Source organism: Lutzomyia longipalpis, chromosome 4 (assembly GCF_024334085.1).
Source record: "Lutzomyia longipalpis isolate SR_M1_2022 chromosome 4, ASM2433408v1".
NCBI classification, from domain to species: Eukaryota; Metazoa; Arthropoda; class Insecta; order Diptera; family Psychodidae; genus Lutzomyia; species Lutzomyia longipalpis.
This window is the reverse complement of record NC_074710.1, coordinates 1,668,306-1,684,524: the sequence shown is the minus strand read 5'-3', so window position 1 is coordinate 1,684,524 and position 16,219 is coordinate 1,668,306. Positions and strand designations below refer to the sequence as shown.

Genomic DNA, 16,219 nt, shown 5'->3' with positions numbered 1-16,219 from the left:
GGACTATAGATATTCTAGATTCTCATTCAATCATGAAAAACAGGATATCTTGCAGAAAGGATGCGATTTTTCTGCATTACCATAACCTCACTTTTTTGGATAATTTTTGTTCGGGAGTTTTTGGAAGTAAATTCCGGGAGTGAAAGAAGTCTACTTTTAGACGAGAAGTTTTCCTCACATAAAAAACATCGAATTAAATATCAAGAAAACATCGCATGAATCTGTGTTAGTTTTGTTGTCTTTTTTTTTTACTAAAAGGAAAAATAATGACGTTGGACGCAAGAATTCAGCAGGAATATAAAATTCTAGCAGAATAGTAAGTTAATTCATTTAATTTTATTCCCACTGAGGAAATAAAACAATTCTTTTAATTTTCTTTCCAGTAAAATGTTGATGAGTGAAAATATTCGTGGAGTCTATGTTATTCCTTCACATGAAAATCCCCTACGTGAGTTTTCTCTGCATTTTGCGATATTTTTCATGAGAAAAAAATTAATTTTTTGCTTCCTTCCAGAGTGGTTTGGTGTCATCTTTGCCCGGGATGGTGTCTATAGAGATGGAATCTTTAAATTTTCTCTTAGTCTTCCGGAGAGTTTTCCAAATGACACAAAAGCACCTGTAAGTAGGCGATGTAAATTCGATGTTTTGTGGCGGGAAATTTGAATTATTTCTTCTTGTTTGTTCCGTTGGCCAGGTGATAACGCTAAAGACAAACATTTTTCATCCATTCGTTTGTCCGGAAACGAAAAAACTGGATACGAGGGATGCTTTTCCAGAATGGGATTCATCTTGTCACATTTGGCAATTGCTAAAGTACCTCATATTCATCCTTGAGCATCCCGATATGTGTCTGACATCACCACTAAATGAAAAGGACGAGGGTAAAGGTGAAAGGAATAATGAGGCACTGGAGATGCTAAAGAACAATCGAATGGAATTTGTAGCAAATGCCAAGAAATGCGTGGAGGAGAGTCAAAAAAAGGTCTTCGATGCACCTGCTGAAGACGATAAGCATGCAATTGTTTTTGAACCATGGCAAGATGGTGTACATGCAGGTATCCTCGAAAGGATAAAGAATAATCAAACAGCGGAAATTCCACAAAGTGAACCAACAGAGAAAGCAACGGAATACTCCTAGGAGGATGAAAGTTTATTCTTTTTTATTAATTTAAACTAAGGCTACAATTTATTAAAAAGATCAGCATTAATATTTTCTTATTTTCTGATCTTTGCGTCGTTGATCTTGAATAATCTTCCTTGCAACATCCGTCATGGCGATTATGAAGACAGAGAAGAAGATAACAGCAGCAATTGTTGAGTAGGTTTTAAATCCCGGATAAACTGGCCCAGATGGTTGGAAGAGAGATATAGCCGGGGCAGGTGTTGAAGTTGGTTGTGTTGGTTTAGCCACTGGTACTGTGGAAGGTTCCTGTTGCATTTGTGGATGATCCCCAATACCTGGTGGATCAATGTGAATGGAGATTGTCTCCTCTGGACGAACATCCATTACTCCAGTTTCAATGCACTACGAAAGAAATTAATTCACTTCTCTACACAAAATTAATCAAGTAAAGAAGAATAGGAAGCTCACCGTTGTATGGATATCACCCTCTTCGATTTTATCAACCCCATAATCATCCCTAGCATAGATTGTGGTCAATTTGGCTGACATATTGATCACGGAAAGTGTTTCCGTTCCAATAACCCGCACAATTGCCGATGTCTTGGCAGGAAGGCGCTTCACAACAGACACAATTCCAGCTTGGACCTTCTTCGTCAACTCCCCAACAGTATACTTAATTGTACCTGTTTCCTCGTGCAGAATAATTGGAACACCCGGTGCTAGATCCAAAAGCAACGTAACATTGACTTTCTTCTCAAAATCATACCTTACCAGGGATTCAACGAAATCCGTGTTTAAATGGTGATTTGTGAGGTTCACAGATGTGAGAACAATTTGATCCAAAAACGTCACATTGCGCCATCGATCGTAGATAATGTTGGTTAGCTCATAGGCAACAGGAAGGCGTTCCAGGAGGACATCCGCAACATCTGGTGAATCACTGAAAGTTAGAATAATTTGCAAAATTATTTCAAAATCCTCAAAATAAAAATGGCGTGATTTGGAAGCTCGAAGAATTCCAGTAGTGATCACTAGAAGGTTCCAAAATTTCGATGAAAAAATCCTGGAAAATTCGCCATGAAATGTCAGTGATGAAATGTGTTAGATTTTACATAAAAAAAAGCATCAAATCTAAATCATAAATCGAACACACATAATTTACTTTATTCATCGATGGAGATTTGATAAGAAATCACAGCGAGGGATTATGCGTATAACAAAAGTACGTTCACTAATGAGGTCAGAACACGTCATTTGTGACAAATTTTGGAAGGATTAATTGATTTTTACAGAGAATTTTGATAGTAAGGAGGAAAAACTCAAAATAAGGATATTTTGGTAAAAAAAAAAGCATACATATTGGTGAAATAGGTGAAGTGGGGAGAATATAGTGGTGAATTCAGATTTTAAATAAAAAAAACGGTAAAGAAAATGGAGGCTTGCGCAGTAGAAAAAATGAATTTTCCAGAGTTCTTGGCGACCAAGCCATAAATTCGGGATCTAACTTACCTCTCATCATTCCCTAAACATGCAGCAGTTGTGAGATTGACTCTACAAATACTTCCAGCCACATCTCGCCCCACAAAGGCACTCTCTTCACTGAGATGACTAACCAGAGGTCGCAATATGTTCTGGAAATCCTTCCAGGTGATCCATGTGTACATTCCAGGAGTTTTCAGGGAACTTTCATGGCAAATTCCATGACTACTGAAATCCGTTTGACGAGCACGGAGAATCTGAAGCTGAGGTGCTTCCTCATCAGTGCAGAGCGTCGACATGGCTTCAATGTCTTCGGCTGAGGTAGCATTGGCGGGAACTTTGCATTCTGTCGTGATTCGACTGTTTATTTGGAAGGATGACTTGAGGAGGCAGTAGTCACTTGCTTGGATAACTGGGAACAGGAGGAGGATCACTGAAATCACGTAACGCATCTTCGCGAAATGTTTTCCTGACTTTACACAAGGGCGTTCCAATTCAAAATGCCCGGCGTTTAGAAATAACTTCTCACACGCTCTCTGTGAAGCTTTTCTCAAGAGGCCACTTGTGGGATTCTCAAAAAGGGATTTTGCAGTTTGAAGAGATACTAGTTGCACAAGACCATCCAATCGATATCAAGGTGATGAACTAAATGCGGGGACGAGCCAGGTAAGAGAGAAAAAAAATGAATCCGATTGTGCAAAAGGTTTGAAATCTTATCGCGAAGCAAGTAAATCCCGAGGCAGTGTGAAGAAGACTGCGTCATAATGCTTTTTGTGGTGTTGATTGGGAATATAATTTTTTTTTCCCTCACAAACTCAATCAATTGATAAGAATGAAGCGAAAAAATTGAAGAATGTTCCGCATTTTGGTCACGCAGAAAAAAATCAGTTTGCATAGGTGTGTTGGTGACGGTTGGGAAATTCAAAATTTTCTTCCATGACAAAATGGGTTGGAGTGCGGCGAATTTTGGGCGAAAGTGTTTTGAATAAATTATTGAAAAATCAAGAAATTATCAATTTTTCTTTATTTTATGAATAAAAATTCGGAAAAAGAGTTGAATTTTTTATGATTTTGGGGAATTTGGCTCTCTTTTTTGGCGCCTCCACTGAATTTTTAAGGAAAATCGCCTCGATATGAACTCTAGTACATCCATAGGAAATATCCAATGACATTCCACGAGCTTTTTGCCTTGGATTATTTATAGGGGCCCCACAGTAGTCATTGTTGAGTGACATTCAAAGTGGTAGGGAGTGTTTTGTGCTGAGCTCAAGTGAAAAATTTTCCAAAAGTGCAATTATTTGCGTGAAAAGTTGTGTGAAATACACATCAAGTGCTTCAAGGTGTTCTCAGGTGCAAATTGTGTGCTGTACCAAATTGGAAGAGAGTACAATTTGGTGGGTGAAAAAGAAGAATTTTTTTCTGCCTTGTGTGCCCCCCCACATACGACGAGTACGAACACAATGACGGCCATTGTGCTCCCGTGAGTGAGTTGAATGAAGCGACGGAAAAAGGTGCCCCGCGACGTGAGGTCTTGGCAGAGATCTTCCCAGGCACATTGGAGACACACGGGCACATCCAGCTGGTGGGACGCAGAAGAGAAAGTTCGCGGTGACGGGAGGAAATTGAGGTGGAAAAGGAGGCGACTTTGGGGGAGTGCGCGCAATTTTGCACACAGTGGTGGTGGAAAAATCAATTTTCCGCACCCACTGCGCCACTCGGACACGGGCATCTTCTACATCCGGAAAGGAGGCCAATGTTCAGGTAAAACAAAAAACATTAATTTCTTAGAATTTCCCTGGGAAAAATTCTCCTGAATTTCCATTTTAGGGAATTGCAGAGAATTTTCCTGTAAGAATGAAAAAAAAATCAATATTCTTCTAAGAGGGGATTCTCAATTGGGGCTTCCCGCAGAGATAGCTTGAGAGGGGTTATCTGGAGAGCTCTGGGGTGATTAGTGCGCGTTTCCGCGATAAAGCAAACACGATAGGGCACTTTTTTTATAATCTCCAGTAGACTTTGCGCGTATTCACGCCACACTTATGCCTTGGGAACATTCACACTTGGTCAGGAAGTGAAAGGATTCTCCCAGAAAAATGTGATATAAGAATGTTCTATTTGCTCGTCTGGATTACAGAGAAAGTGATGGACTATTGTAATTGATTGATTTTTGCGAATGAAATGAATTGAAGTCAACTTCACGATGCTTCTTTAAAGTGTGTCAAAAAATATTCTTTAACACTCGGAGGACTTTACTGGTAATTGGTACCAATTGAAACCTTAAAATCGTCACAGAATAAAATCTATTGGACCTATCTCGATGAATTTAGCATCTATGTGTAGGAAATTTAAATTACTTTAAGATAGCAGAAAGAAAATCTCGAGAAAAGTCTTTTCTTTGGAAGATAATTGAGGTCAAAGTCAGAATCCAACGTGGAGGATCAAATTGGTAATAAGTACCAGTCAAAATCTCATACATTTTAGCCATGGTTTTGAGGTTATGTTTCCCCATATTTCCCAAATAAAGTACTCTTGTTCACTTTTCATCGGTGAAAATCATTAATATGGACTATTTTTATTGCCGGAAATGACTAAAAAGTTACTTGAAGAATCAAAGTTTGTGATTATTTAGGCGCAATAATTAATTATGTAAAAATGTAGCTAAAAAAGTCGTTTGAATTGGCAATTTTGCATCGATTCTACGCAATTTTTTTTCAGTGACGATTTTCTAAATTAAATATTTAGTAATTCGGTGTAGGAATGCTTGAAGGAGATTGAGAATTAGTGAAACTTTCGATCCTTGTTCAATAAACTGATTAATAATTAATTATTGAGCATATTTTATCAACTGGTACTTATTACCAATTTGATCCTCCGCGTTGTGCCAAATGTTGGGTCCTCCAAGTGTTAAAATAAATTAGGTTATGTTTAGTGGCTTTTATTTTGTTTTGAAAATTTGAAAGTTTATAACAATATTTTCAAATAAGAACTGTCAAAGAGTGCTGACGTTTGGAGAGAACTGAAAACTATTGTAAAGAACAAAATTATATTCTTATAAGATTTACAAATAAAATATCCTATAAGAACTTTAAGAATTTTCATTCAATACACTGCACTGCTATGTTCTTACCTACTTTTAATATAGAACGTGCGTAGATTTAAATCTCATTTTCCTTTGAATCTGTTACATTGAAATTTTCCGTTGTAACCGGAAGAGGTATGATCTTTCTTATTAGATCTGCTGTAAAATTTTGTTCCTCCAAGTAATAATTATACCTCAGCCGTATTCTAACAAGGTCTGATTTCTCAGCTGTAAATTCTCTATCTGAAAATTAAATTTTTAAAAATTTAATTTATCACTTTATCAACAAAATAAAATAATTAGAAAATAAAAAAACAAACCACGATCATCACAGAGAACATCTCCATTCAAAACAATCTTCGTTACATCTGGTAGAGGCTCTTGAATGGGAAAGATGAGCTCATAAATGATATTCCATCGTTTGTCGTACTACCACGGATTTCGTACTTCGTAAAAATTAATGATTTTCAGTGTTCCCAGATTTGTTGTGTCCACTAGTTGGGCAGTTGCAAAATTCACATCAAGCGTTACATTGTGCAATCTACTGAATTGCCTTGTCCATGCCCATCCTAGACCAACCCATTGCCTTTGGGAGTTGATGTAAATGTATTTGAATCCCCCTTCTGGGCACTCTGGGTGTGCCAATCTTTGGGCAGAAACACATAAAATCACAAATAGAAGGAAAAAAGTTTCCTTCCAATACATTTTTGAGTTTTTTTTGTTTCTTTCAAAGCAGATCAAAACGACAAGTTCAAGAGCAAAATCACAACTGAAGGAATATAAGTTGAAATCAGACAGAATTCTCGCAGAAAGTTGTTTTTCTTGATTTTTTTAAAATTATTATGCACACAGCAGAAAACCTTGAACATTTGTCTTGTTGAATTTTATTTCAATCTTTGGGAATTCCAAAATAGTTTACTTTCCAAGAAAATATTTTTTTTAATAGGAAGATTGTACTGCTGCTCTATCACTTATATGACCCCTAACCTCGGAACAAAATAGACGCTATTTGCAAAAAAAAATTTGATTGAGTATTCGATTGAATTTTGTAGTAGAAAATTGATGGTAGTGTACAGTACAGGTTTTGACCAATGCAATGGACATGCCGTATTTGGAAAATTTATTAGACGTTTTTTTTCAAAACTGATTGTCTTTTTAAATATCAGCAAAGACGTTAGTTTTTGACAGCTAATTAGTAGGATCGTGATTAACTGATTTGAATAAAATCGGATTCTAAGAAAATCCTAAAATCGGCTTCTATCATGTTTTAACGTTCAACGAAAACTTAAACATTATCACTACATATAACGATCTTTAAAGTAGCCCTAGCGTATTCAATCACTAGAGCGTCTGGCCCTAGAGAAGAGATCTATTCTGTCTAGAATAATAGAGGAATAATTATATGCCTTTAGCAGGTATTTTGACTTGTCCAAAATTATTCTAAATTAAAATCTATGAGAAAATGAAATTATGAGAATACAAACTAAAATTCTAACAAACTAGAAAATTTTTAGATAGCGCCTAGATGCACTATATGCCCACTTTTGCATCAGTTTCCGAACCCTTTTAATGTAATATTAATAAAATGATTAAAAAAAATTTAGGTTAGATTTAATATGAGATTAAAATGACATCTAGTGATGTAATATGTTACTAAAATATCACTTTGAGCATACTCCAAAATATCTTACTCTCTTCCCTATACCTAAATGGTTGTTAAGGGGAAAATTTATTCCAGAATTGCATCATCGCATTCTTTTTCTTTAACTGTGTGGGTCATTTTCATTTTGATGCTTTCAATGTGATAAAATGCAGTTCATTTTGCCCCAAATGAATGCGAAAGAGATGGCTTGAAGAAAAAAAAAATTGGCAATTTTCCCAAAAATGCACACTTATAGTTGATTTTTCAATCAAGGTCGCTTCATATGGGATTTTGTAAGAAATTTGACATCTCTTCCTCATTTTCATTCACAAAATTTAAATATCTTTTAGGAATTTTCTTTTTTTTTATTATTTATAGTTCCCACGCAATGTTATCATCCCTGTACAATGTGTTTTGATAAGGCATTGTCATTGTGCCTTTAAATGCATCACGTACACCCAAATAGACTTGATGATATACTCACACAGATTTTCCGCACAAATCTAGCTTTAATCGGGGGAAAATCGACATTTCAGGGTCACGCACATGAGGGGAGCCCAAAAGTCAATTTCAGGGGTCAATTCTCAAGGGTGCAAGTTCAAAAGTACACCAATGTTGAGGATTTTATTTCTCATGCGCTTTGTATGGAATTTTCATTCCGTGAAAATCACAAATTTACGATGAAATAGGGAGGGTGGTGGATGGGGAGGAAAATGTCACGAATAGAATGTGGATGGAATATTAAATGAGTTGTAAATGATAGGTATATGTATGTTGGCCCAATCAAATCATCGGAGAAGGGAGAATCATAAATCATTCACGGAATAAATGTGATATTATTATATAGAATGGGGGGGGACTCAATGATTCTCTTTATCCCAAATAGCAATATTCTCTTAGCTGATAAGTTTTTTTGATCTCTCTCTCCCTCCACGCGCACGAGAACGTCTTCGTTTGATAAGAAAGTCTCTGGGGCTGTGTGTAGTTATCAGTCTATGAGAAGAAGCCGCGAAGAGAAGGAAAGATCGCGAAAATTGTTGTGATAAATGAGGTATAATCAACTTTTACAGGGATAGGTGATTATTGGGTACCATATTGTCGGTTCCTCAATCACTAAGTTGTTAAACTTTTCTGCTCGTGACGAAGGGGAATTCCAAAGTTATAATGTACGTATTTTATTATATACTTTAAAAGCTTCTGTCTAGTTCAGGTGGAAAAGAGCATTTAGAGCTTGTTTTTTGTTAACCAAGAAGTGGATCAATGGTGTAATATGTAAATTACGATGAATAATTTGATTGTGAGGAAAAGTAAGAGGACATTACCCCAACCATTGGATTTTCCAATAAAATATTTCAGACTTAGAAATCAATTTTAGGCATTTTACTTCCTTAATTCTTTGACTATTAATGCTTAAGAAATATATGTCTTTGGAAAGACCTTTATATACAACGTCAAATTAGTTTTCCTTTATCATTCAGTGTTGTGTTCAAGAACAGTTCGCATGGGAAAACTTCAAGAAAATCTAATCACCGGCAAAGATAATTCTGTGAGTCACTTATAATTAAATATTTAACAATTTGTGAATCAGAAGGAATTTTTCAATAATAAAAACTTTTCAATTATAAATTATTCATAAACAATTTCGCAAAACTATCTACATTTAGTTCTGAATCACCCAAGAATTTCGCCGGTGTACATTCTAGAGAGTATTAAAATAGAATCTCCAATAACATTTTCTGTGTTTATTATTTCTATTTTGGGATATTGATTTTTGATATAAATTGCATTCGATTGTAAAGTTTATATATTTTAGGAGATTTTTTTTTAATTTTAAGAAAATTTCAACATGAAATATCGTCAGTTTTCGCTACTTTTGTCGTATAAAAAGTTTTTTTTTATATGGAGTTTTGAGAGAGATATGACAAAAGTAGCGATAAGTGATGATACCTTTAATAGACAAAGTTTTATAGAATAGATTTAGTCTTAACGAGATAAATGTAACATGTTGTAGCATTAATTAAATTTGCTCTTAAAAGGAGTTACAAAAAATTTTATCTTCTAAAAAAAATAATAAATAGAGTATTAGTGGACTTTTAGGATACATTACAACATGAGGGCATTTTAACCGAAACAAATGTATCAATTTCTCAAGAAAACATCAATTTTTTTATCTCTTTGTCAAAACATTCTTTTTTTTTATAAAAGTAATAAAAAGAATAATTTTCTTTTGTAATAAAAAGAATTGATAAGAAAAACTAATTTTCTTTTAATTAAGTTGTAATTTTATTAATTACTTGTTAATTTTGTAAAGGAGATTTAAATTGTTTGGAGACACTGTGTCGTTATAAGAAGATAATAATTTTCAATGTAATCAAACATCTTTGTGAGCAACCTTGTGATAATCCTCCATCATTATCAAATAAAATGGGTCTTTTGAACTTTATGCCACTTCAAATAAAACTCGTGCAAGTTGAGAGAAAAAATAAAATAAAAAATTCTAAAGAGAACAAGAAGATTTTCTCTTTAGTTTTCTTCTTTTCTAGATTCTTATCTTTGTAAAAGTAGAACTTGTGGGATTGTTTAATCACTAACCTTGATAGTTTTTTTTAAGAAATAGAAATGTTGATGAGAGATGTTATAAATTGTGCAGTAGATTAAATATTTTATTATCTCTTCTAAACTTATCTCTCTGCCTTTGAAATTCACCCCCAATTGTGGGTGATAAAGTGATAATGAGACTGCACCTGCAGTGCGTCATCGCAAAGTATACCTACTAATTGTAACCTTCCCACAACGGTGTTTGAAGAATAGAAAACTTGAAAATAGTGATAAGAAAATATAATCATGAACAATCATTTTTTTGTTGTTGTTGCACACACAACAACTCTTCCAGAACGTTGAATTCTTAAAAGTATTATTCTATTGAGAAAAGATTTTTTTTTGTGAATCATTTGGCTGGTTAGTATGAAGGTGATTTTGAAGGTAAAGAAAAATCCACATGAGGAGTTTAATTGAAATAATTTGATTGACGTCAGAGTAATAGCGTTGATTGAGGGTATAGAACAGAGAGAGAGAGAGAGAAGAAAAGAATATTATTCAATAAAGTCATGATATTCTTCTCACAAATATGAACTTTATTCGTCATATTGTTCTCTATAATATTGTTGTTAGCTCAATGTTGAATAATATTTAATCAGTTAATGTTAGTCACACGACATGCGGTTGTCCCAAACTCATTACGCGCTGACTTCAGTGATGGTCTCATTTCGGAACTTTCCATCTCTTCCTCATGCTGTGTGGTGGCCTATTAAAGTCAAATAGCTCATGATGTTTTTGCACCACTTTACTGCTGTTTCTCATTCAATGTTGGCTTGTCTTGTTGGTTTTGTGTTGTGTATGAAAGTGAAATTTGTCTATGGATTTTTGGGGGATTTGTGTGTTTTGTTTTTCTCCGTGAGCTCTACTTACTTAAACCATTCTTATCTAATCTGAGGGATTGCAATTGGATGTCCTCAAAGAGAGTTCAGGTAAATTTATGAACTTAAAAAAAATTTGCAAAGACTACGTTGTGGAGAAGTGTCATCAAGTGTGTGGTGTTGCGAAGATGATAAGAAGTTGATGTATGACGTACGAACCACCAAAATCATGACCCCTGATTCAGAGAAAAACATTCAACACCTGTCGAGGTGATTGATTTGTTTACAATTTTTTTCTTCTTCAAAAACAATGTTGAACAATATTTTGAAATTTCAAAAAGTGTCTTTTTGTAGCTATATTTATTCTTAAGTATTGTGCTTGTTTTCTTCATTATCGAACTGATATGAATATAGATTACAATAAGTATTACGTGCGTTGTTGATTAGAAGTTAATCTAAAATCTCTTAAAATTCTCTTTAAACTTAACTTAATTTTTCCGTGAAAATCGTAAATATAAAAAAAAAGTTTCCTAAAAGTTTTTAAGTAGATTCTAAAAAGAGACAGTTTCCTTGTTTTTATTGTGACCAATGGCGTTGCCAGTCAGGCTTTTTGGGAGTCTAAAGACCTCCTTAAAGTTTAAGAACTTTAAGGAATTGAGAAAACGTATTTTCATACGTTTTTAGGCTAATTATTTTTTTATTTAAAGCCGACTTTTCGGACTGTATAAGACCTTCCTCAGAGTTTACAACATTAGAAAGAATTAAGACTCCAAAAAATGTTGTAGGCTCTTATGAAGGAACCATAGTGTGAAACGTCGATTTTAAATTTAAAAAAAAAGCCTAAAAACGTATAAAAATCCGTCTTCTAAATTCCTAGAATATTTTACGATGAGTTTCTTCATTATTATTAGGATTTTTAGGCTTTTCTTTAAAAGTTTAAGGAAATCTTTAATATTCTGTAAACTACATTTTAAAAAAATTGAAAAGGAATTTTTATTTAGAATAAAACATTAAATGTTTGGAAAAAATGACAAATATTAAAAGGGAACGTTAGAAAGGCGACAATAAGTTTTTGAATTGTTAAACGTTTAAACGTTTAAACACACGTTAAACGTTAAATATACATATATAAGTACAATGATGGTCCAGCAGAGTAAAGGGAATGTACTGGTAAGTTTCACTTACGGGCTGTGATTCTTCCTTCAGATGACAGTCCAAGTGTGGTGAAAATTGAGGTGGATAAATTTTTAGGAAGGGCTTTCTCACGCAACGAATCACAGCCAACGCGCATGAGTAAGCCTTTCCCCAGAATATACACGCGTTGGCTGTGATTCGATGCGTGAGAAAGCCCTTCCTAAAAATTTATCCACCTCAATTTTCACCACACTTGGACTGTCATCTGAAGGAAGAATCACAGCCCGTAAGTGAAACTTACCAGTACATTCCCTTTACTCTGCTGGACCATCATTGTACTTATATATGTATATTTATAGGTTTATATATATTTATATGTTTATATATTTTTTTATGTATATAAAAGGCGCCCCGCTTCGCGGGGCGCCAAATAATTTGTTTAAAATATATATGAGTAGGTAAAAGTAATTGTTGATGTAGCAAAATGGCATAAGGCGGCCATTTTGAATTTTAAAATTAGTAAAATCTGATAGGTCTTACCCACTATACCTGATGAAACTTCAATCAAAAAGCCTCTATCAAGTACCGTTAAGCCGATATAAAGCAATATTACAACAATCGGTACATATGGAAACCTGTTTTGGTCTATATCTCTGAAACCGCGACATAAATTTTTTTTATTTTTTTTTGGTTAAAAGGTATGCCTATCACCTATAACATACTAAAATTTAATCGAAATCTATCGTCCAGTTTTTGAGATATTAATCGAAAACTGGTCGAAAACTCATCGAAAATTTTGTTTTTTATTGTAGGCCCTCTAGCGGTAGCTTTTGAAACTTCCTATATATAGATAATTGTAGACCTTCTTGAGCTCTTTCATTCAAAACCGGTTTGGTTCAAATCGGTCAAGCGGTTTAGGAGTTATGGCCGACTTTCCATAAAACTCTATATTTGCTAAACCGCTTGTCCGATTTTTGGAAATGGGGTATTGTTGAAAAGGTCTTAAAGGCCCCTACAACATATTAAAATTTCAGACCTCTAGCTATAATAGGGGCTGAGATATAGCAAAAACAAAATTGAAAAAAATTCAAAATGGCGGATGCAGGGGTGGGGGGTCGAATTTGATATCATAGTTGGACGACTTCCAGTCGATAATTGAACTTTGCCGTTGACCGCAAGTCTCTATCTATTACCGTTCTCTTGTAATTGAGCTTCAAACTACGGACGGACGGACGGCCGGACGGACGGACGGCCGGAAAAGTTTTTCGGCGCATACGTTTTTCGAAATGTGGGGACCCTAATTCGTGCTCATACCAAGTTTGAGCCCGATCCGACGACCTTGAGTTTTAGAGTGGACACAGAAGCTGTGCTATTCTTTTCTTCGAAAGAATCACAGCTAAAAAGAATCGTCAATCATTAAAATTTATCCTCAAGAAATGTCAATTGTTTTGTAAAGAAGTTCTGCAATTTTTTAAATAATAATTTCTTAAGCAATTTTAAACGTTTTCAAAATAAAAAAAAATATCCCAAAGCACCGTCTTAAATACATTTCTTGAGATGCTAAGTAAGTATATATTTTTATAAATTGCAAAAGATAATTTAAATAGACACTAATTGTGCTAAATTTGACTATCACACCACCTTCTGACCGTAAAGATAATTCTGGAAAAATTACAATTAGAACCATAAATCTATTTTAACACGTTGAAATAGCTATTTTTTGGCATAATTTTTGCCTACAAATTCTACCTCTACTTCACTACAAATATTTACAAAATGATTTCATATTCTTTTCGCTTTGTATTTTTATTTAAATTTTTATTATGATCATTACCACAGAGTGCAATCATACGGTTGAGTAATCATGACTAATTTTATAAATTTATTGTTTTTAGTCATAAAATAGTCTTCTTAGAATTATAAAGATAAAATATTTCTTTTGTTAACTTAATTATTTATGGGTGATTAGTAAAAAATTTCTTAAAGATTTGTTTATTTATTTATTTTTTTTAGTAAGAATTGGGAATGAAAAAAGGCTTCAGAAATTGCGAATACAACCAATTCTCATAAAACTAGCTCCATCCAGACACAAATAGTAATAAAGAATTTAAGCTTCTAATAAAAAAGAAAAAAAAATTTCTTAGAAAATTGATCAAGATTTGTATAAGATTGAACCGGCTTAAGTTGGTAAATTAAATAAAATTGCGGTTCTCTCCGTCAGAACAGTATGAAAAGATACTCTCTTTAACTCAATATTATCCCTGTCATGGTGGAGACTTTTCCCAAGGATACCCTTGAAAATGACTTTCATTGCTAACTTTCCGCAAACGTTGGGAGAATTCCTGGAAAATAAAGTATAAAGTTTGACTCTTGAGCGAGAGAGAGAGAGAGGAAGACCATGCAATTTAATCATTTTCCCCATCATGTACGTGAGATTTCTACGAACGTGCCAGTATGAAAAAAAATCCAATTGAAAAAAAAATGTGAGGGCGTTTTACGCGGAAAAAGGCGGAAAATGTAGGAAAAGCACATCATACATAATTTTTTATATGTATGTATTTCCACCCCCTCGGTGTGAATGGGAAAAGTTTGCATAATTTTGCTAACGCACCGCGCACTATTTCTTCATCAAGCTTCTCTCTGTCAGTACTTTTCCACTCTTTTCGCGTGAATTTCTTATCGATATTTTGCGTGTGTGAGAAGAGGAAAGAAAATCCTCAAATAGTCGGTGAGAGGTGTGCGACATGCAGGAATTCCATTAAGAACTTTTCCACACATTCACAATAAAAGAAAAATTCCTTTAGTTTCCATTTAGTTAATGGAAAATTTTTTTGGATAAAGAAAATAAATTTTGTGTGTTTAATTGTAACGCAAAACTCCAAAAAAATTGATCAAGTCTCACAAAATAATCGTATATATTGAATTTTATTTAAAGAAATAAAAAACATACAGACGTCTGGTGGGGGAGAAAATACACACAGAAAAAAACGAAGACTAAATTGTGTATTTTTGTTTAATTTCAGATGTGAAGGAGAAACAATTTTCGTGAATCTTGGGGTCATTGGAGTGCAGTGAAAGAAGTATTTAAAAATAAAAGAAAAATAAATAAATAAAATTGAGTAAATGTGAGTGTGTAAAAATATATATAACACGGAGAAACGGAAGACAAAGAGAAAAAAGAAAAACAAGGTCAGAAAATTGTGTGAAAAAGTGCGGGAGTTGTTACAAATATAAAGAAAGAAAAGAAGAATAGTGATCTCCAAACCCAAAGTGATTTTTAGAATTTTAAGTACCTCTACACACACCCAAAATTAGAAATAACAGAAAATAAACTAAATTTAAACAAAAAAAAGTGATAGAAGGGAATGGTGTATTTGGTGGATAGTTGGGGAATGGGAGATTCTGATTGTGCACCATATCATAAGCATGGTCCAAAAATACAGCAACATCACACGAGCTTCCACCAGCAGCAGCAGCAGCAACAGTTGCATGAGAAGCAACATTTGGTGTCTGGTGTGAAGAATGATCGTGTCAAGGCGTCGAGATCACAATTAGCGGTCAGTGATGTTGCCAATGAGAAGGACGAAATTGCCATTCATCCACTCACGAATCAGGTGAGTCATTCATTTACAAATTAAAATTGTTATTTTCTTTTCTGTTTTTGTTCTTGAGATTTGTGGGATATATCTAGAATTTATTCAGAATAATTAAAGATTATTTACTAATTATTGGCAAAGTTTAAAAAAAAATGAAAAAAAACTTCTTAAACCTTCACAAGTTCTTACTTTGAACTTTAGTAGACGAGAGGCTTTAATCGTAGCACTTGTACTTTAAATGACACGGGTTCGAATCTCGCCGGTGTCAGGAGATAAACGTTAAATGTTAGAATAAAAGTTTTTTTTCTTTCAAATCCATTTGAACGTTTTTAAAATAATAAAAAAATTAATAAATGCATTCCCTTGAATAGATTTTAGGTTACGCCCATGAAAAAAATAGCAATATTTTTCTTTAAATAATTAATGAGAAATTCTGTAAATTCCTGAAATTCTTTAATGATTAAATAGAAGCAAAAATAAACAAACCACAGACAACTCAATGAGTTTTATGGTTCTCAATTCGTAACAGACAATAAATGTCCTTTTATAAAATATTTGAATTGAATTTTCTACATGAAATCATTCCATTTTGTTCTACAAATCTATCAATTAATTATTTATTTTACACCTATAACTATACCAATATTTGATCACATAAGAAATGCATTTTTATCAAACAGTGTAACAAGATTTAATTAACGATTAGGATTGCTTACAGGAATGTTACTATCGTATCGTGATTAATTGCTT

At 33.9% G+C, this 16,219-nt stretch overlaps 2 protein-coding genes and 1 long non-coding RNA gene across 3 annotated transcripts; 1 reads left to right on the top strand and 2 right to left on the bottom strand.

The window, feature by feature from the left end:
* The first annotated feature begins 163 nt into the window (after positions 1–163).
* On the top strand, positions 164–15,194 carry LOC129795698 (protein crossbronx homolog). The gene is made up of 5 exons (XM_055837168.1): positions 164–316; positions 384–448; positions 515–618; positions 695–4,363; positions 14,897–15,194. The coding sequence occupies exons 1-4, from the start codon at positions 267–269 to the stop codon at positions 1,136–1,138; spliced, it is 663 nt and encodes a 220-aa protein (XP_055693143.1). The 5' UTR covers positions 164–266; the 3' UTR covers positions 1,139–4,363; positions 14,897–15,194.
* On the bottom strand, positions 1,130–3,054 carry LOC129795612 (enolase-binding protein-like). The gene is made up of 3 exons (XM_055837054.1): positions 2,633–3,054; positions 1,592–2,063; positions 1,130–1,525 (listed from the first exon to the last, which is right to left on the bottom strand). The coding sequence occupies exons 1-3, from the start codon at positions 3,052–3,054 to the stop codon at positions 1,205–1,207; spliced, it is 1,215 nt and encodes a 404-aa protein (XP_055693029.1). The 3' UTR covers positions 1,130–1,204.
* LOC129795773 (uncharacterized) lies at positions 5,536–7,701 on the bottom strand. Its single transcript, XR_008751148.1, has 2 exons — positions 6,002–7,701; positions 5,536–5,924 (listed from the first exon to the last, which is right to left on the bottom strand). It is a non-coding gene; the product is annotated as an uncharacterized LOC129795773 (long non-coding RNA).
* Positions 15,195–16,219: the final 1,025 nt, after the last annotated feature.

Coding starts and splice junctions, on each gene's coding strand:
- LOC129795698 (XM_055837168.1), top strand. CDS start 267: ATGACGTTGGACGCAAGAATTCAGCAGGAATATAAAATTCTAGCAGAA. Junction 449..514: donor TTCACATGAAAATCCCCTAC/GTGAGTTTTCTC, acceptor GCTTCCTTCCAG/AGTGGTTTGGTGTCATCTTT. Junction 619..694: donor CAAATGACACAAAAGCACCT/GTAAGTAGGCGA, acceptor TCCGTTGGCCAG/GTGATAACGCTAAAGACAAA.
- LOC129795612 (XM_055837054.1), bottom strand. CDS start 3,054: ATGCGTTACGTGATTTCAGTGATCCTCCTCCTGTTCCCAGTTATCCAA. Junction 2,064..2,632: donor TGTTTAGGGAATGATGAGAG/GTAAGTTAGATC, acceptor TCTAACTTTCAG/TGATTCACCAGATGTTGCGG. Junction 1,526..1,591: donor AGGGTGATATCCATACAACG/GTGAGCTTCCTA, acceptor TTTCTTTCGTAG/TGCATTGAAACTGGAGTAAT.